The sequence below is a fragment of the Nerophis ophidion genome, linkage group LG03 (assembly GCF_033978795.1).
Source record: "Nerophis ophidion isolate RoL-2023_Sa linkage group LG03, RoL_Noph_v1.0, whole genome shotgun sequence".
Classification (NCBI taxonomy): Eukaryota; Metazoa; Chordata; class Actinopteri; order Syngnathiformes; family Syngnathidae; genus Nerophis; species Nerophis ophidion.
The window spans coordinates 35293351-35316266 of NC_084613.1; the positions used below are offsets into that span (position 1 = coordinate 35293351).

General features: G+C 37.1%; 1 protein-coding gene across 5 annotated transcripts in view; it reads right to left on the reverse strand.

Moving 5' to 3' along the window:
* disp1 (dispatched homolog 1 (Drosophila)) overlaps window positions 1–22916 on the reverse strand; it is a 142967-nt gene that overhangs the window by 33989 nt on the left and 86062 nt on the right. For all 5 annotated transcript variants that reach the window (XM_061895029.1, XM_061895030.1, XM_061895025.1 and 2 more), the window contains 4 exons: window positions 13742–14201; window positions 11598–11627; window positions 10180–10303; window positions 390–517 (listed from right to left, as the gene is read on the reverse strand). In XM_061895029.1, coding sequence (XP_061751013.1) covers window positions 390–517; window positions 10180–10303; window positions 11598–11627; window positions 13742–14163 — 704 coding nt within the window. In that variant the 5' untranslated portion in view covers window positions 14164–14201. The remainder of the gene's footprint in view (window positions 1–389; window positions 518–10179; window positions 10304–11597; window positions 11628–13741; window positions 14202–22916) is intronic.

The window sequence follows — 22916 nt, forward strand, 5'->3', positions numbered from 1 at the left end:
TGCCATTTATGAAAGAAACTTTAATTTTATGCTATTTCATCACAATTGTGTCCCAGGTATCAAATAATAATTTCTCTTTTCAACCTTTCAACTTGAAGAGGTGTTTTTTACAGCGTACAGTGAGACAGGTATCAATGTGTTTGTAAATATTGTTATTATTATTAAAAATATCGTATTGCCAACAATGTGTCTACTATTATTATTAATGTGTTAACCAATATTATTAATAAATATATGCTAATTATGTTACCTTTTGTCCTGCTGGTCAGCACATTTGAAGGGATAGTTGGCAAGTATTGGTTTGTATCCCATGTTCTTCACCATGTGTTATTATTATTATTATCATTATTATTATCATTAGTAGTAGTGGTACATGATAATTATGTTACCTTTTGGCCTGCTGGTCAGCATATTTAAAGGGATAGTTGGCGAGTGTTGCTTTGTATCCCGTGTTCTTCACCATGTTGTTCCATGTGACCAAGCGTTGACCAATAGGAGTCCCTCGAGGCTCGAAACCCTTTCAAAGAAAACAAGACCACACTTATGACTACAATTATTAATATTAATGTCCATATTAATGCTTAAATCAGCTCAAACATGTCTATGGTTATTTATGCGGTATGAATATTTAATCATATTAAAGTTATTGTGAAAATGTGATTTAAAAACTTTTGTACCTTTAAAAATTGTTATACCTTAAATATCCAACATGACGATTTAATTTAAATAATAATGATTACATTTTATTTCTATCGAAGCTTATTTATGTGATAATAATTCATACATTTAATACTTAATGCGTGTTAATCATTAAAAAATAATTCATATTTTGTGTTGTACAAAGAACCTGCCATGGTCAAAGTGACTTGTCCGTCTCTTGCTCAATGGGCTTCTGCACGTAAATTTAAAACTTTTTCAGACTTTTTTCAGAGCATAATGAATATAATTTAAGATTATTTCATAACCATTCGGACAAAAAAGTACAACAACAAAGAAAGATCAGAGGGCTCGTATGAATTGAAAATATATAAATTATTCAATGTTCTTTCGCATGATAAAAACTTAACGGTTAAAAACAACTAAATACAGCAGAGAACTATTGTAAACTCATTGAAAAATGTTTTATCATAACATACTACTACTGTCTCTATAGCAAACAGATAAAACATTTACAACAGAAGTACTGTATCTGTAGTAAACTGATAAAAACATGTACAGTATAACTACTGTATCTATAGTAAACAGATCAAAACATGTACAGTATAACTACTGTATCTATAGTAAACAGATCAAAAAAGATACGGTACTACTACTGTCTCTGTAGCAAACAGATAAAACATGTACAGTAGAAGTATTGTATCTGTAGTAAACAGATCAAATCATGTACAGTACTACTACTTTATCTATAGTAAACAGATCAAAACAGGTACAGTACTACTACTATCGCTGTAGCAAACAGATAAAACATGTACAGTAGAAATATTGTATCTGTAGTAAACAGATCAAAACATGTACAGTATAACTACTGTATCTATAGTAAACAGATCAAAACAGGTACAGTACTACTACTGTCGCTGGAGCAAACAGATAAAACATGTACAGTAGAAGTATTGTATCAGTAGTAAACAGATCAAAACATGTACAGTATTACTACTGTATCTGTAGTAAACAAATCAAAATATGTACAGTACTACTACTGTATCTATAGTAAACAGATACAAACATGTACAGCACTACTACTTTATCCGTAGTAAACAGATACAGTACTACTATTGTATCCTATTGTATCTCTAGTAAAGAGATCAAAACATGTGCAGTAGAAGTACTGTATCTGTAGTAAAAAGATCAAAACATGTACAGTACAAATACTATATATGTAGTAAACAAATCAAAACATGTACAGTACAAATACTGTATACGGAAAAAACTTGTACTTTTACTACTACTGTATTTGTAGTAAACAGATGAAACATTTACAGTACTACTACTATTGTATCTGTAGTAAACAGATCAAAACCTGTATAGTACAAATACTGTATCTGTAATAAACAGTTAAAACATGTACGGTACTAATACTGTATCACTAGTAAACAGATAAAACATGTACAGTACTACTACTACTACTGTATCTATAGTAAACAAACAAACAAACATGTACAGTACTCCTACTCTATCTGTAGTAAACATATGAAACATGTATAGTACTACTACTGTATATGTAGTAAAAAGATCAAAACATGTACAGTACAAATACTGTATATGTAGTAGACAAATCAAAACATGTACAGTACAAATACTGTATACAGAAAAAACTTGTACTTGTACTACTACTGTATATGTAGTAAACAGATTAAACATTTACAGTACTACTACTATTGTATCTGTAGTAAACAGATCAAAACCTGTATAGTACAAATACTGTATCTGTAATAAACAGTTAAAACATGTACAGTACTAATACTGTATCACTAGTAAACAGATAAAACATGTACAGTACTACTACTACTGTATCTATAGTAAACAGATCAAAAAAGATACGGTACTACTACTGTCTCTGTAGCAAACAGATAAAACATGTACAGTAGAAGTATTGTATCTGTAGTAAACAGATCAAATCATGTACAGTACTACTACTTTATCTATAGTAAACAGATCAAAACAGGTACAGTACTACTACTATCGCTGTAGCAAACAGATAAAACATGTACAGTAGAAATATTGTATCTGTAGTAAACAGATCAAAACATGTACAGTATAACTACTGTATCTATAGTAAACAGATCAAAACAGGTACAGTACTACTACTGTCGCTGGAGCAAACAGATAAAACATGTACAGTAGAAGTATTGTATCAGTAGTAAACAGATCAAAACATGTACAGTATTACTACTGTATCTGTAGTAAACAAATCAAAATATGTACAGTACTACTACTGTATCTATAGTAAACAGATACAAACATGTACAGCACTACTACTTTATCCGTAGTAAACAGATACAGTACTACTATTGTATCCTATTGTATCTCTAGTAAAGAGATCAAAACATGTGCAGTAGAAGTACTGTATCTGTAGTAAAAAGATCAAAACATGTACAGTACAAATACTATATATGTAGTAAACAAATCAAAACATGTACAGTACAAATACTGTATACGGAAAAAACTTGTACTTTTACTACTACTGTATTTGTAGTAAACAGATGAAACATTTACAGTACTACTACTATTGTATCTGTAGTAAACAGATCAAAACCTGTATAGTACAAATACTGTATCTGTAATAAACAGTTAAAACATGTACGGTACTAATACTGTATCACTAGTAAACAGATAAAACATGTACAGTACTACTACTACTATTGTATCTATAGTAAACAAACAAACAAACATGTACAGTACTCCTACTCTATCTGTAGTAAACATATGAAACATGTATAGTACTACTACTGTATATGTAGTAAAAAGATCAAAACATGTACAGTACAAATACTGTATATGTAGTAGACAAATCAAAACATGTACAGTACAAATACTGTATACAGAAAAAACTTGTACTTGTACTACTACTGTATATGTAGTAAACAGATTAAACATTTACAGTACTACTACTATTGTATCTGTAGTAAACAGATCAAAACCTGTATAGTACAAATACTGTATCTGTAATAAACAGTTAAAACATGTACAGTACTAATACTGTATCACTAGTAAACAGATAAAACATGTACAGTACTACTACTACTGTATCTATAGTAAACAAACAAACATGTTAAGTACTACTACTCTATCTGTAGTAAACATATGAAACATGTACAGTACTACTACTGTATATGTAGTAGACAGATCAGAACATGTACAGTACAACTACTGAATCTGTAGTAAACATGTTCGGTACTACTACTGTCTCTGTAGAAAACAGATAAAACAAAGATAAAACAGTACTACTACTGTATCTGAAATAAACAGATCAAAACATGTACAGTGCTACTACTGTATCTGTAGTAAACGGATAAAACATGTACATTACTACAACTGATTATGTAGTAGTAAACAGACCAAAACTTGTACAGTACTACAACTGTATCTTTGGTAAACAGATACAGTACTACCACTTTTTCTGTAGTAAACAGATCAAAACATGTACACTACTACTACTGTATCTGTACTAAACAGATCAAAACATGTACAGTACCACTACTTAGTGTTGGCGCTAGGAATCTTCAAAATGGGGCCTAGGGACCCCATAAAGTCATTAAAATGGGGTCCCACTTTTTTGTAACATATGAAAACAAACGATGAATGTATGCATTATCCTGTTACATCTCACGTTTTATATATTGTTTTGGAAAAAGGTTGTCATAAACGTTACTTAATTTATAAAAAAAAATATATAACACAAAAGATAAAAAATGCAGTATTTGTGATCGATAAAACTTTGGGCTAATCAAAATTTAAGAAACTGTACCGGAAAGTTCATTTCTTTGAAGTCGACCAATAATAAATAATTTGTAATATGACCCAGCAATTATACCGTATTTTCCGGAAGACAGGGCAACCGGATTATAAGGCGCACTGCCGATAAATGGTCTATTTATAATCTTTTTTCGTACATTAGGCGCACCGGATTATGAAGCGCATTAAAGGAGTCTTTCTTTTTTTAATTTTCTAAATGTAAAACACTTCCTTGTGGTCTACATAACATGTAATGGTGGTTCTTTGATCAAAATGTTGCATAGTTTATGTTTCACAGATTATCTTCAAGCCGCTTTCTGTCAGTCACTTCAGGATGCACCGTTTTGTGACGGTCTTATTTACGTGGCTCACCTCCGACAGAGTCTTCTCCCCCTCATTTTTGTTGTAGCTGTGTAGCGTGCAAGAAGTGTCAAAAGATGGAGCTAACTATTTTAATGACATTCAGACTTTACTTAAATCAACAACAGAGCAGCATCTCCTCATCCGGAAACAACCACACCGGAAATGTGTCCTGTGAAAAACCGTCCGACTGGGAGCTCTAATAACTAAAGTTCCTAAAGTTGTACTACAGATACAGTACTACCACTGCACATGTTTATCTACATGTAGTAAACAGATCAAAATATGTACAGTAATACTACTGCTTCTCTAATAAACATATAAAAGATGTACAGTCCTAGTACAGTATCTGTAGTAATCAGATCAAAACATGTACAGTACTACTACTGTATCTGTAGTAAACAGATCCAAACATGTACAGTATCACTACAAGATAAAACAAGTAGAGTAGTAGTACTGTGTCTGTAGTTAACAGATACAAACATGTACAGTACTACTACTGAATCTGTACTAAACATGTACAGTAGTAGTACAGTATCTGTAGTAAACAGATATGTAGTAAACAGATCAAAACATGTACACATCCCGTTTCCATATGAGTTGGGAAATTGTGTTAGATGTAAATATAAACGGAATACAATGACTTGCAAATCCTTTTCAACCTATATTGAGTTGAATGCACTACAAAGACAAGATATTTGATGTTCAAACTCATAAACTTTATATTTTTTTTTTGCAAATAACAATTAACTTAGAATTTCATGGCTGCAACACATGCCAAAGTAGTTGGGAAAGGGCATGTTCACCACTGTTTTACATCACCTTTTCTTTTAACAACACTCAGTAAACGTTTGGGAACTGAGGAAACTAATTGTTGAAACTTTGAATGTGGAATTCTTTCCCATTTTTGTTTTATGTAGAGCTTTAGTCGTTCAACAGTCCGGGGTCTCCGCTGTCGTACTTTAGGCTTCATAATGTGCCACACATTTTCCATGGGTGATAAGTCTGGACTGCAGGCGGGCAAGGAAAGTACCCACACTCTTTTGCTACGAAACCATGCTGTTGTAACACGTGGCTTGGCATTGTCTTGCTGAAATAAGCAGGGGTGTCCATGATAACGTTGCTTGGATGACAACTTATGTTGCTCCAAAACCGGTATGGACCCTTAAGCATTAATGGTTCCTTCACAGATGTGTAAGTTACCCATGCCTTGGGCACTAATACACCCCCATACCATCACAGATGCTGGCTTTTGAACTTTGCGCCTATAACAATCCGGATGGTTATTTTCCTCTTGGTTCCGGAGGACACCACGTCCACAGTTTCCAAATATAATTTGAAATGTGGACTTGTCAGACCACAGAACACTTTTCCAATTTGCATCAGTCCATCTTAGATGAGCTCAGGCCCAGCGAAGCCATCGGCATTCCTGGGTGTTGTTGATGAATGGCTTTTGCTTTGCATAGCAGAGTTTTAACTTGCACTCTGATGTAGCAACCAACCGTAGTTACTGACAGTGGTTTTATGAAGTGTTCCTGAGCCCATGTGGTGATATCCTTTACACACTGATGTCGGTTTTTGATGCAGTACCGCCTGAGGGATGAAAAGTCCGTAATATCGTCGTTTACGTGCAGTGATTTCTCCAGATTCTCTGAACCTTTTGATGATTTTACGGACCGTAGATGGTAAAATCCCTAAATTCCTTGCAATAGCTCGTTTAGGAAATGTTCTAAAACTGTTCGACAATTTGCTTACAAATTGTTGACCCTCGCCCCATCCTTGTTTGTTAATTACTTAGCATTTCATGGAAGCTGCTTTTATACCCAAACATGGCACCCACCTGTTCCCAATTAGCCTTCACACCTGCGGGATGTTTCAAATAAGTGTTTGATGAGAATTTCTCAACTTTATCAGTATTTATTGCCACGTTTCCCAACTTCTTTGTCACGTGTTGCTGGCATCAAATTCTAAAATTAATGATTTGCACAAAAAAAAATGTTTATCAGTTCGAACATCAAATATGTTGTCTTTGTAGCATATTCAACTGAATTTGGGTTGAAAATGATTTGCAAATCATTGTATTCCGTTTATATGTACATCTAACACAATTTCCCAACTCAGATGGAAACAAAGTTTGTACAATACTACTGTGTCTGTAGTAAACAGATACAGTAGTACTACTGTATTTGTAGTAAACAGATCAGATCAAACATGTACAGTGCCACTACTGTATCTGTAGTAAAGAGATACAGTACTACTACTGTGTCTGTAGTAAACAGATAAACAATGTACAGTACTACTACTCTATCCGTAGTAAACAGACAAAACATGTACAGTACTACTACTACTGTATCCGTAGTAAACGGATACAAACACATACAGTACTACTACTGCATCTGTAGTAAACAGATCAAAACATGCACCGTACTACTACTGTATCTGTACTAAACAGATACATACTACTGTATCTGTAGTAACCATGTAAAGTAATAAAACTGTATCTGCACAAAGTTAGAGCCATTGTCTATTAAAAAATATTCAGATTATGTCCTGCAAGCCTCAAAGACAATTAAAGGCCTACTGAAACCCACTACTACCAACAATGCAGTCTGATACTTTATATATCAATGATGAAATATTAACATTGCAACACATGCCAATACGGCCGGTTTAGTTTGCTAAATTGCAAATTTAAATTTCCCGCGGAGTTTATTGTTGAAAACGTCGCAGAATGATGACGCATGTGCGTGACGTCACGGACTGTAAGGAAATATTAGCACTGCACGACTCGCGGCTAAAAGTTGTCTGCTTTAACCGCATAATTAAACAGTATTTTGGACATCTGTGTTGCTGAATCTTTTGCAATTTGTTAAATTAATAATGGAGACGTCAAAGTAGAAAGATGGAGTTGGGAAGCTGTAGCCTTTAGCCACACAAACACACGGTAATTCCTTGTTTAAAATTCCCGGAGGTGAAACTTTACTATGGATCAGAGCGGTCAAGCGAACATGGATCCCGACCAAATGTCAACCGGCTGGTTTCGGTGAGAAAATTGTGTTAAAAAGTCGCCTCTTACCGGAGATCTGTGGAGTTTGCGCTGTCCTTGTATCTGCCGTCGACTTCCCTCAGACACTGGCCTCAAGACACCCGTGGACACACCCCTCCGACTATTAGGTACTATTAAACTCACTAAAACACTAGCAACACAATAGAAAGATAAGGGATTTCCCAGAATGATCCTAGTAAATGTGTCTAAAAACATCTGAACCCGTCCCAATGCAATCGCGTTTTTTTTTTTCTAGTCCTTCGATATCAATATCCTCAAACACGAATCTTTCATCCTAGCTCAAATTAATGGGGAAATTGTCGTTTTCTCGGTCCGAATAGCTCTTACTGCTGGTGGCTCCCATTAAAAACAATGTGAATATGTGTGGAGCCCTGCAACTCGTGACGTCACGCGCACATACTTCCGGTAAAGGCAGGGCTTTTCTATTAGCGACTAAAAGTTGCAAACTTTATCGTCGATGTTCTAAATCCTTTCAGCAAAAATATGGCAATATCGCGAAATGATCAGGTACGACACATAGAATGGACCTGCTATCCCCGTTTAAATAAGAAAATCTCATTTCAGTAGGCCTTTAAGATGTCAATCATGTGGATAACACACACATGTGATACTTTTCTATATTTGGAATAAATCATACGAAATAATAGAAGAGAATACACAATAAGAGGGTCTGGGTCCGATCCCCGGGCTCCGGGTCTATCTGTGTGGAGTATGTTCCCCGTGATTGCATAGGTACCCTACGAGTACTCCAGCTTCCTCCCACCTCCAAAAACATGCACCTGGGGGTAAGCCCCTCCCACCTCCAAAGACATGCGCCTGGGGTAGACACTTGTCTAGCTCGCCTCACATCCAAGTGCAGCTGGGATAGACTTCAACAAAAAATAATTGTTATAGTTTTACTGCTGTGAGTACACTACTAGCACAGAGAAATGTAATTGTGCAAGGGTTTTTGACACAGACTTATCCCAGATTTTTGACTTTTACATTTTCATTCCCGAGTGTCTACTTACTGTATGTTATATTATGATTTCACTAACAAACATCTCATATTGATCTCCTTGGACAGTTGGCGCCACATGCCCACTTACCCACAATGCACTCATTTGGGGGTTGACTTGATCCTTGTACAGTTGTGCAAATGTTTTTGAAACAGACTTATCCCAGATTTTTAACTTTTACATTTTCATTCCATTCAGTGCAATGTTTACAAACGCTTCTCTTTGGGTCTGAAACACTTTATACGTTTCCATCCATGCATGCAACAAATTGATGATTCTGGAGCCACAAATGGTCGGACTTGCACTTACTCAACTTATGCAAGTCATTGGACTTTGCTGTGGGTTGTGGGTAAGTTTTATCCGCTGCTATGCTAAGCTGTAAAAACACACCTGTGCGAGCACAGTAGTTGATTAATTCTGAATAGGCAGCACAAGTAGCCTCTTTTAGTTCCATTTTGTTTATTATTATTACTTGAAGGACAATATTCATATACATATTTGTGTCAATGCAAATTGATGTTGTCCTAAAAAATAAATTTAAAAGCAAGACTTGATTTTATGGAGTTTTTTGTTTTGTTTTTTGTTTTTTAACTAACGTTAATAGACCTTTCAAAACCGTATTTAAGATCTTTTATGACATTTTAGCATAAATTGTTTTACATTTTAAGGCCTTAAATTCAAATTGCTGGATTTAAGACTTTTAAAAACATGGCGGAAATCGCAAGTACGTCGTATTTGGAACTCAATTTTACTTACTAAAATTCACTTTCTATATGTGTACATATAATTATTACACATGAATTAACAGACATCACCATAATGCAAACACAAATATCACATTCACCAAGTCTGTTATCAATAAATGTTGTGTTATGTTCAAAACTTTTATGTTCCTAATAACTTTTCTGTTAGGTTCACAACTCTTGGTTAATAATAATGTTTGTTTTATGTTTAGAACTTTTGTATTGTTAATAACTTTTGTGTAATGTTCAGAACTTTTGTGTCATTAATAACTTTTGTGTTATGTTAATGTTGGTGTTGTTGATAACTTTTGTGTTTTGGATAAAACTTTTGTTTTGATAACTTTTGTTTTATGTTTAGAACTTTTGTGTTGTGTTCATAATCTTTGTGCTGTTAACTTTTGTGTTGGTGATATCTTTTGTGTTACAGTATGTTAATAATGTTGGTGTTGTTCATAACGTTTGTGTTGTGTTGATAACTTTTGTGTTATGTAGATAATATTTGTGTTGTGTTGAAAACTTTTGTGAGCGTATTAATACCGTGAGTGAGGTGTGGACTCACCAGAAGAGGGTCCGAGAAATCGGGCAGGTCAGGAACCAGAACTCCGACCAGCGCGCACACGACAATCAAAAGTGTGCACACGCCCAGAACCACCACCGGCCAATCAGCTATCAGCTCAGAATAACTGCAAACACCAATATTAAATCCATTTTTGTCATTTGTATTACAATAATGTGTGAGTAATGTAAAAATACTGTACACAATAATGTAAGAAATATTTTGCCTTTATTAATCCTGAATATATAATGTATGACTCATGTACAAATACTGTACAAAATGTAAGAATATTTTTGTCTTTATTCTGTACAAATAATGTCTGGATGATTTTGTCATTATTTCTGTGTGAATGAATACTGTACAAAAAAATGTATGAACTATTTTGTCTTTATTAATTTTGTATGAATGATGTAGGAATTGTTCTGTCATAATTGATTTTGTATGAATAATGTATGGAGAGGTGGCGCAAGAGAGGCCATTTTGAATTTTCATTTTCAGGACCCCAAAATACAATTTTTTTTCCATACTTGACATACCTGCAAAATATGGAGATTTTTGTGCATGTTAAGGAACTAAAAAAGGCATCCCAACGTATAGAAGAAAACAAACAGCAATTTCAATAGGGCACCTGCGGGGCTCTGCATCATCCCTGCGCTATTCGGGCCCAAATGATATATTAATATATTACATAATATTAAGTTAAAATTCTGCAAAGTAGGAGGAGCCTATTTGAAGTATTCTGTACTTTGGTGATTAAGAATTTTTTTTTAGCTTTGCTGCTCGACTTTTTATTAATAATCAGAATTAATAATAAAAACATAATACATCCCAGTAACTATTTTCTGTTGCCAACAACGAACTGATTATTAACATATTATAACCTAATAATAAATAATTTATGTTGCAATGTTTACAACATTGACAACATAAAAGCTGCAACAACACTGATTATTAACATTTCATAATAAATATATAAATGATTTCTGTTGCCATGTCAACAACTTTGATAACACAAAAGCTTCAACAACACAAATTGATTATTAATATTTAATAATGAATAATAAATATCCATCCATTCATCCATTTTCTACCGTTTGCCCCTCTTGTTTTTCTGTTGCAACGTCTACAACTTTGACAAAATAAAGCTTCAACAACACAACCTGATTTTTAATACAAATAAATAACAAAAAACTGTTAGATCATACAAACAGTTTGGTATTTTTTTCATTAGTTGTTCCATCTTTAGTGCACATTGTCTTTCATTAAAAAAGATAAATAATATGCGCAAAAAAAAGCTAAATACTGCCCAGATAGCAACAAATAACAAGGATGGATGTAAGACAGACTCATGAAGAAATAAAGCATTTTATATATTCCATAATATTAATATCAATATCGAGACACTTTGTGACAGGACTTACCTTTTTGGGAATCGAAAAGGCCGAGTGGGGCTGGAAAAACAAAAACAGACAAAAGTTACATTTTGATGTCAAAGTAGAAGCCGAATATTAAATACTTAGCTAAAAACTGTATAGTATATTAACAATTTACTAGTTTAGCCACAACTATTTCTAAGTGTGATTTAAAAGACAATTTCTCATCAATAACAATTCACACGTACTTAAATTTCAAGTTCAACCTTATGAGCACCTGATATTTTCTGGAATGTTCAATGGCAGTCATTTACCATTTAAAAATAACATTATTTTAAAATTCTCTGCTTTTAACACTAATTTCAGCTGAGTCCGCTTGGATTGAACAACATTGAAAGCTGACTGCAGGAGCTCAAAGGTTTGCACAACAGAGGTGGATGAAAAATATATGACTGCATCCTCTACATAAACGTGGAACGCAGCATCCGACACGTTATCACAGAGTAGAAAACAACAACGGACCTGATATGGAGCCCTGCGGTACACCCTTTAATACAGTGAGGAAAGACAAGGAGTAGCCAGCAAACTGGACGTATTGGGTTATATCAGATAGGTAATCAGAAAACCCCATTACAGCCTCAAGAGATGGATCAAATCTGTGTAGTCTGTCTGCCAAAACGATATAGTCGACTGTATCAAATGGTCGATAAAGAGAGCTTCACAATATTTTTTACTATTCAAAGCTTCAATAATATTCTTCACAACTTTGATAGCAGCAGTTACGGTGCTATGTTTAGGTTTAGCCCAGACCCTCACTGGGTCCAGTTTAGGAAGTTGACTTCTAAAATGTAGGTGAATAATCCAAGCCCAGATACATCTTTAAAATCACAAGTACTTCAAATCTGGACCAAGGTTAGATTGAACATTTCCTGACAAAAGGAGCAAACAACAATAAAACATTTCTTTTTCAGCAGCACTAATGAAGGTGGTGATTGAATATGTCCAACCCAAGGTTGAATTGCTGGATGACAACAGAGAGCTAACCACCAACCATGAGGACTAAAAGGTCAAATAAGGTAACGTCAATTCTTCAGTTAGGACAGTATCAGTCATGTTCCCCGTTTGTGTCTTTTTAAAGGGACTTAAGGATCATGATGCACATAAGAGGTTCCATGGCTCTGCAACGGGTGGAGCAAAGCCAAAAAGAAAAAAAAAACATGTTGATTCACATGAAGCAAAGAGCAGGAATATCCGAGTTTTTATTTTTTACCCTGTAGTAGATAATGACGTTGCATCACGTCACCTGTAATCAAGAACTTAACTGAGGTTCGACGAAGCAGCACAGTGAAAATCCACATCAAAATCAGAACGAGTCACGGTCCAAGACAGCAGGAAAAACAATTCCCAGAACCAGAAGAAAGAAGCGCCTTTCTTACTTGCCGGGCCTGGCAGATGTAGCAACACGGGGGCCCCAGCAGACAGTCACGCAGGAACATCTAGGTACTGAAGAAAACAGACTTGGATTCAGGACACCAGAGCAGCACTCAGCTCTAGCGTTCCCAGGCCAGGCAGATGGATCAACGCCATGGTCCCCAACAGATTGGCAGGAGACGCAGGTCACGACACTGGACCAAACCAGGGATCATGGCTGCATCAGCAGGCCTTGGCAAATGGTCAAGTGACCCCCGGACGGAAAAGTTCCAACCTGGATGGACAGGCCACCCCCGCCAGTTGGCAAATGCAGTAGCATGCCTCAGTGAGCTAAACACCGGACTCACAAAGCAACCCCACTCTTTCGAGCAAAATGTTTGTAAAATGACTAAAAAAGAAAGTAAAGCCTAAATATTTGTTTAATAAAAAGACTCACACACGCTGCCATCTTGGATTTGACGTCATGTGTCAAACTCAAGGACCAAAAATAATGCTGAAAAACGCCCTACTCAGTAAACTCGTGCAGGCCATGAAGAAAAGTCCAAAGAAAGTCAACTCAGTCCTGCCATTGCTCCAGCCGATGAACGCAAGCCGTCAGCAGGCAGAACCAGGGCAGCGGAGCAAAAACGCTCTGGCAGAGCCAGAAGGAGGTGGTGGGCGCCATGGCAATGTCCTTAAGTCCAATTTTAGCGGTTGTTTGGGAGTCCAGGTGGACGTGAATGAAGACTTTGACCATGAAAAAGTGAAAAACCAGAACTTACGTGAGTCCAGCGGGACGTGGTGGACACTGCACGTGTTGATGGTGGTGCAGATCACGGCGGGAGTAAGTACAAAATGAGCAGCTGGGCGTACCAGGTGCATGAGTCGCCAGGAGGGGGCAGCACAAGTTACACTGCTGGCAGCAGATGTGTGACGGACAGACACACTTGGAGGTCGTGCTTAAGGACACCGTCACAGGAAGTTGCTGTCCTTTGGTGGGGGGAGCGAGCGGACATGTCCTGTGGGGGCCGTTGTGTTGGCCAACTCCACCATTTTGGATTAGTCCGTTGGTTTTGTGGACAGGAAGGTCTTCTCCACAGGAAGCCGCTGAGACAACTTCCTGCTTCTTGCTGCGTGTTGAAGGTGCGTTGGTGTCGGCGCTGACAGGAGTGCGTCCTTCATGGCTGGCGTCGCTTAGGGCCATTGTCCTCAACAGTGGACCTACCTGGAACACTCACTTCTCTGAGGTGGAAGAAAAAAAGACAAAAACACAAGTTATCCATGTTCCTGAGATATTTGACTTTCATTTCTGTCAAGCATAAAGATGTGTACACTGCATCTGAATCTATTTAAATTGAGGACAGCTTTGACAAGCACTGTGGTTAGTATTTATGAGTATTGAAATATTGTAAACACTCTCTTATTGATCCAACTCAACAGATCCTACAAATGAAACTTATACAGTATGTAGGAATGTATAGTTAGAGTTTTATTGATAGCAATATCGATATCGGTATCAGTTGTATTCGGTCACGTGACTTTTGAACGGAAGTAAAAAAACGAGGTGGGGCACCAAACCAACATGGTGACTGTGTGAACTGAGTAGCTTATCACTAAAAGCAGATACCAGTAAAAAATTAAAAACATGTGTTTTAGGAACTTCTAGACAAGATAAAAAAATACCAACAAAAAAATTATAATAAATAACAAACAATACCAAGATAATACTTCAATGTAGGCCTGGGCGATATATCCTGAAAATAAAATCTACAATTTCTTTTCATAAAAAAATTGTGTTATGATTTTTTCCCCCTACATTTTAAAGAAACCAATCAATACAAATGACAGACAATATTCCAAGCAAGTTTTTTTTTGATTAAAAACTAGTAATTTCAATTTTACGCTGCATACAACACAATCTTACGCTTATTGTACTTTGCATTATGTTGTTCTTTTTAGACCAAATATAAATAGTGCTTTTTCTGCGATCAATTGCAAATAACAAAATTAAGAGCTTCCCCTGTGAAGCAATACTTCTGTCTTGAATTAAATACTTAAAAAGTAGCACTGCACATTTCATAAAAATACAGTAAATAATCATCTCCAACATTGAGATGAATACTTTAATTACCAGTAGAGTGTAAAAAAAAGTTGCCTCCATATTTAAGCTATTATCATATGTATCTGATTTATGACAACAAAACACTTCCAAAATTGGTGAGTTAATAGATATGATGAAATTAGGATCAATATCACGGATATTCCTGAGACATTCTGAGAGTTACTGCGGAAGCCAGTCACGTGATTTGTGACCTAGGAAGAGGAACCACAGATCCCTTCCCCATCAACAACAATGCTAATACAGCAGACATTGTGAGAGACAATTACTTTGAGAACAACTATGATCAAGAACTCGGAATGTATACAGAGTAGGGGTGTAACGGTACGTGTATTTGTATTGAACCGTTTCGGTACGGGGGTTTCGGTTGGGTTCGGGGGTGTACCGAACGAGTTTCTAAGCCAAAGTCTTAACAAGCTGCTTTGCTTCTTCTGCCTCTGTCTCAGCACCTAGCATTGTCCCACCCACACAACCATCTGATTGGTTACATATACAGCGGTAACAACCATTCAGCAGTGCGTATTCAGAGTGCATGTAGTAAATGCTTCTGCGTCGAGCAGATAGGTGTTTAGCACCTATGAGCATAAGGCAGCGTACTCTCCCCAAATGATAATAAAAACCTCCCAGTCAACTACTACTAACATCACAATGAGCCCGTTGACCTTCTAGAAACTTAAACTGCAGCTCAGCTCGCTCACAGTTCTGGCTTGAGGTGAAGGCTAATTAGCTTTTAGCGTAACGTTAGCTCAAATATTGCGGTGTGTGTGTTTGTTTTACGGACAGAAAAGCTTTGAATGGCAGGGTCCCTGTTATCACATGTTGATAAAAATATAACATTTACATAATAAAAAATCAGCTACAGGCTTCCCAAATGCTGTGATAAATTATACATGATTATCTGACTTGAAACTGTTTAATGTTGCACTTTTTATATGTAGAACAAAAGTTTTGTCATTTTATTTAATCTGAGCAACAATTTGAGGCAGTTTAATGTCGATTAACGTGGGCAGAAATATTATAGTGTTCCCAATGTTAAAAGGATAAAGCCATTGTTTACAAATTTGGAATATAAATAACCAAAAAAGTTTATAGTTTGTTGTTTTCTTACTGTACCGAAAATGAACCGAACCGTGACCTCTAAACCCAGGTACGTACCGAACCAACATTTTTGTGTACCGTTACACCCCTAATACGGAGTACAGGTATTTTTTAGTACTGGTTCCTAATTGGGTCAGTCCTCGTGGACCATCAAGCTTCTGGACTAACGGTACTGCCATCTGTATTTTTTTATCCAGCGAAGCATGGTTATTTTGACAAATCAGCTTGTAATAATTAAAAAGAGGAAGCAACACCTCCTCGTAGCCAACCATGAATCCACAGACTCATAATAATAACCCAACAATCCCAAGTAATACAATAATCCCTGAAGTTGCTTTGACGCAATATCAAGTCCGTTGACAGATGATGATGATACTCCATCGCGGCGCGTTTGCGACGTGGCATTGATCACACCTTGCTAAAATGTGTTGCAGTTCAGTGTGTCTCTTTACGCAAAAATCGGACCACTGAGGCTTTTTATTTGTATTGTCCGCGCGCACACACACGCACACACACAACACAATAATATGAACAATATGAATGTCATAATTACAAGTGAATGTGACTTATTACAATGATAAATGGACGTGGTTTATAATAAATACAAGTGAATATGATTTATCATAACTACGATTGAATGTGATTTATAATATGTTGTGTCCTTGGGCAAGACACTTCACCCTTGCTTCTGATGGGTCCGTGTGACCACCTTGCATGGCAGCTCCCGCCGTCAGTGTGTGAATGTATGTGTGAATGGGCTAATGTGGAAATACTGTCAAAGCGCTTTGGGCTCCTTAAAAAGGGGTACAAAAGCGCTCTACAATTACAACCCATTTACCATTTACAAGTGGATGTGATTTATCATAATTACAAGTGAATTTGATTTATCATATATAAAGTGGATGTGATGTATCATAATTACAAGTGAATATGATCCATCATAATTACAAGTGAATATGATTTATCATTATTACAAGTGAATATGATTTATCATAATTACAAGTGGATGTGATTTATCATAATTACAAGTGGATGTGATTTATCATAATTACATGCGGATGTGATGTATCATAATTAAAAGTGAACATAATTTATCATAATTACAACTCACTTGTAATTATGATAAACCAAGTCCACTTGTATTTATGATACATCACATCCACTATTTATAATTATAATCCACTTGTAATTATGATAAATCACATCCGCTTGTAATTATGTTCATATATGATAAATAGACCTGCGGTACCCAATAAAAAGTTGCCGCAAACAACCTCAACGACTATCGCCCAGTATAACTCACACCTGTCATCATTATGTGCTTTGAGAGGCTGGTCCTACACCACATCCAAACCTGCCTCCCCCCACCCTAGATCCACAGCAATTTGCCTACCGGGCAAACAGATCCACAGACGACGCCATAACCATGGCTCTCCACTATGCACTGAGTCACCTGGAACACCAGGGGAACTATGTCAGGATGCTTTTCATCGACTATATCTCCGCCTTCAATAACATCATACCAGACATCCTGGTCAACAAACTGCTGGACTTAGTATTGCACATCCACACCCACCTGTCTTTAGATTAAGGACTTCCTGACCAACCAACCCCGGACAGTGAAACTCGGCCTCCATCTCTCCTCCTCCCAAACACTCAGCATCGGCTTTCCACAGGCCTGTGTGCTGAGCCCTTTGTTGTATTCCCTCTACACCCATGACTGTAGTCCAGCCTACCGTGACGTATCATAATTACAAGTGGATGTGATTTAACATAATTACATGGGAATGTGATTTATCATAATTAAAAGTGAACGTGATTTATCATAATTAAAGGTGAACGTGATTTATCATAATTACAAGTGGATGTGATTTATCATAATTAAAAGTGGATGTGATTTATCATAATTACAAGTGAACGTGATTTATCCTAATTACAAGTGGATGTGATTTATCATAACTACAAGTGGATGTGATTCATCATAATTACAAGTGGATGTGATTTATCTCATAATAAGTGGATGTGATTTATCATAATTACAAGTGGATTTAAATTATCATAATTTCATTTGAATATGATTTATTATAATTGCAGGTGGATGAGATTGATCATACTTACAAGTAAATGTGATTTATCATAATTACATGGGAATGTTATTTATCAAAATTACAAGTGAATATGATTCATCATAATTTCAAGTGGAGGTGTTTTATCAATTACAAGTGGATGTAATGTATCATAATTACAAGTGGGTGTGATTTATCATAATTACATGTGATTATGAGTTATTGAAGTTGCAAGTGGATGTGCTTTATCATAATTACACGGGAATGTGATTTATCTCAATTACAAGTGGATGTGGTTTATCATAATTACAAGTGAATGTGATTTATCATAATTACAAGTGATCGTGATTTATCATAATTACAAGTGGATGTGATTTATCACAATTACAGGTGAACGTGATTTATCATAGTTACAAGTGGATGTGATTTATCATAATTACATGTGGATGTGATTTATCATGATTACAAGTGAATGTGATTCACCATCAATACAAGTGGATGTGATTCATCATAATTACAAGTGAACGTGATTTACTTTCTTACTGGCACTCATCGAGGGCGGACGCTCCCCTTTCCTCTCCTGCTTGCTTCTTTGTCTTGTCTTAACTTTCTTGTTGCCTATTTTTGCATTGCTCTCCAAATCTAAACATTGGAACTGTTTAACTGGCCTCAACGAAATTGACAAAATCTTGGGTTTGGAGGAACCTGCTTTTCTTGACGGAGCGGTTGTTGCTGGACACACAACGGACTCTTGGGAGAAAGAGTGCCACGTGCCTGACGACCCTTTCATTCGAGGACGTGAACATACCCACCTATTAGGAATTATGACAACAAGACATCTGCTGATTGGAGTAAGCGTTGCTCTGGTTTGTCGACAAATTGGAAGTTGCTGGCAGTCTTCAAAGTACCCCAAAGCGGCCACAAATGGTTGGAAGATGCGGGAAGAACTGTGGAAAGTTTTGTGATTTGGATAATATTGGACTGTCTGCCCTGTAGGATGAATTTTGCATTTTGAAGATTAGGCAAAGACAATTTAGAGTGAAAAGCAAATTTTATTTTCACTCGCATACAAAACCTTCTAACTTGGATTGTTTCCCTGGTTTTAAGACTCTCCCGAAGGACAGTGCGTCAAAGACACAAAAAACTACCTTCTTGTCTCTCATGGACACACCTGTTGTTGTTGACTTTGGACAAGACTATCGGCTGTAGGACACCAAGGCCGCCTAACAGAGAAACGCGGCAGGCTTACTCACACATATACATCCACAAAAATATACGACACACACACACACCCCACCCCACCCTCTATCCAACGGCCTTGACGCGAATGACTTAGGAGTGATGGACGGATGGGCAGAGCCTGAAGAGCTTCAGCCTGCTACCGTGACCCCACTCCCTCCCTTCTGTTGCTTGATATTCCGAGATGTATGTTGTAATATGTATATGTGCTTTGCTATGGAGGTTTTTTTCCCCACTCCAGACTGGGCCCCATTAGGAGCCCAGTCAAGGTTGTAGTTTTTTTATTCTTCCTTCTCCAACATTTACCTTTTTCCCAACTTTTACAGGCCGCCTTGTTGCGACCCATCAGCATTACTGTTGTGTAACCCTGTATACCGTTTGTTTGTCTAATCTTGAATGGGTTTGTGCTGAACAAATAAAGTGTTGTTGTTCTTGTGCAATGACAATGAAGACCTACCTTTATCATAATTACAAGTAGGGCTGGGCGATATGGCCTTTTATTAATATCTCGATATTTTAAGGCTATGTCACGATACACAATATTTATCTCGATATTTTGCCTTAGCCTTGAATTAACACTTGATGCATATCATCACACCAGTATGATGATTCTATGTGTCTACATTAAATCATTTTTGTTTATACTGCATTAATATATGCAAATTTTAAATTTTTATGCAGAAAGGGAAATCACAACTAAGTCAATTGACCAAAATTGTATTTATTAAACAGTTATTAAGCAGTGGCACAAACATTTATGTACTTTCAAAACAGAAAGTGCAAAATTGTCGGAGACATTTTAAAACCTGCTATTAGTGCACTTTTGTGCATGTCACTAAGATGACATATCAAAACAACCTAAGTTAAAGTGCACTTTTTCTACAGAACGCCACTACAATTGTTTAAAACAAATAAAGTGCACCTTTGTGCATGATGTCACACAAAATATTTCAATAACTGTCAAATAAAAATTAGCTGCATAATAGGAAATCAAATAGTGTATGTCCTTCGCTATGTGGTAGGTTCCTGCGGACGTTATCTGCTTCTGTTGTTGACTGTTTTTTTCATACGGTGTTGATGTGGAAATGGTTGATGTGGGTGTGGCACCAGCCGAGATGTTGACATGCAGAGTTTCAAGCATTCCTTACTCTCTAGAGAGTGACTTTTCAAATGATGCTACACATTAGCAGTGCTGCAACTTTTTGTAGCAACGCTTCTGCTGCATACTTGACATATTTCGGTTGTCTGTTCAACATCTTCCCGCTTGAAACCAAACCACCGCCAGTGTTGGAATTAATTCTTCCTTGATTTGCTACCAGATTGGCACCTTCTTTTACTCGTATTACCACTTGCACTGCTCCGCTAGTATTACAGCTAACATTACCCATGCCGCTCCCTCACTGCTCTGCGAGAGCGTATGACATTGCACACGCGACAGTATGTGACGTATGTAAGAAGTTGCGCTTGTTTTATGTCTCTGTGAGAAGGAGAGATAAGAAAGTGTAAGAAATGCCTGTAGTAGAATGCCCGCAACTAAAAGCAACTGCGTGAGAATGTATACTCGAATATCACGATATAGTCATTTTCTATATCGCACAGACAAACCCGCGATATATCGAGTATATTCGCTATATCACCCATCCCTAATTACAAGTGGATGTGATCTATCATAACTACAAGTGAACAGGATTTATCATAACTACAAGTGGACGTGATTTATTATAATTACAAGTGGACATGGATTATCATAATTACAAGAGGACGTGATTTATCCTAATTACAAGTGGAAATACCAAGATGGCGGGGCCCCGACGGGCTGCGGCTTGCAGAAACTCTTGGTAGAAATGGAACATTTGGCAAGAAAATACCGGACAATTCTGCAAATTTCATGACTGGCTTACAGCTTGGACCCTCCCTGATCACCTACGACCGCCAGACAATTTTGGATGTGGATAGATCGGGCCGTTTTGGACTAAAAGATGTGTGTACGTTGGACAACCTCGCTAGCATGGGACGACTTTGGCGGCTACATCCAGCGGCCTTTGACGCAGCGGAGTATAGTACTAGCGGAGACCGTCAAAGGAAGACACGCAAGCGGAGTGATCGGAAGCAGAAACGCGGATGCCGCGCGGGGCTAACAACTCAGCAAACGGCAAATCCCCACAGAACACCGCTTCCTTCCATCCTGAAGCTGGATTTAAATGGAAGACGCGAGCCTGCTAGTCTGGGTGAGTAGTCAGTTAAGTTAGAACAAGTTTTTTCTGCTATGACTGTGTCAGAGTTGGACATGCGTTCTACTGAGGTGGCAAATTATGAAGCGTTAAGTTTATCGCAGGACCAAGCAAACAATCGGAAAATATTGTCGTATCAATTCCTAGATATGGTCGTAATTATTTTAATTGCACTACGCATAATAAACGCAACATTAATAATATTGCTACTACGGATAATTTGATCAAAAACTCCTTAAAAAAGCCCACTACCTATAATATGGGCTTTTTAAACATAAGATCATTGTCTCACAAAACGTTATTAGTTAATGAGGTCATTAGAGACAGCAATCTTAACGTCAGCGGTCTCAGTGAAGCCTGGCTTAAACCAGACAACTATTTTGCACTAAAAGACGCATCTCCTCCTAACTATAAAATGCACATATTGCCCGTCCCCGTAAAAGGCGTGGGGTAGGGGTGGGGGGGGGGGGGGTGTCGGCGCACTAATATACAACGAAAACTTTAACCTTAGTCCTAACCTAGATAATAAATATAAATTGTTTGAGGTGCTTACTATGAGGTTTGTCACACCGTTGCCTCTATATCTGGCTGTTATCTACCGCCCCCCAGGGCCCTATCCGGACTTTATCAATGAATTCTCAGAGTTCGTTGCTTAGCTAGTGACGCACGACGATAATTAAATTATAATGGGGGACTTTAATATCCATATGAATACCCCATCGGACCCACCGTGCGTGGCGCTCCAGACTATAATTGATAGCTGTGGTCTTACACAAATAATAAATGAACCCACGCATCGCAATGGTAATACGTTAGACCTAGTGCTTGTCAGGGGTATCACCGTTTCCAAAGTGATGATACTCCCGTATACTAAAGTAATGTCCGATCATTACATTATAAAATTCGAGGTTCAGCTAATAATAATAATAACTGCTAATGCAGCCGCAACATTAATGCTACCACAACAACAACCCTTGCTGGCCTACTGCCAACCGTAATGTCGCCATTCCCAAATTATGTCGGCTCTATTGATAACCTCACTAACAACTTTAACTACCCCCTGCGCGAAACCATTAATAGTATAGCACCGCTGAAGTTAAAAAAAGGCTCCAAAAAGCCGTACCCCATGGTTTACAGAAGAAACTAGAGCTCAGGAATTATCATGTAGAAAGCTGGAACGCAAATGGCGCGCGACTAAATTTGA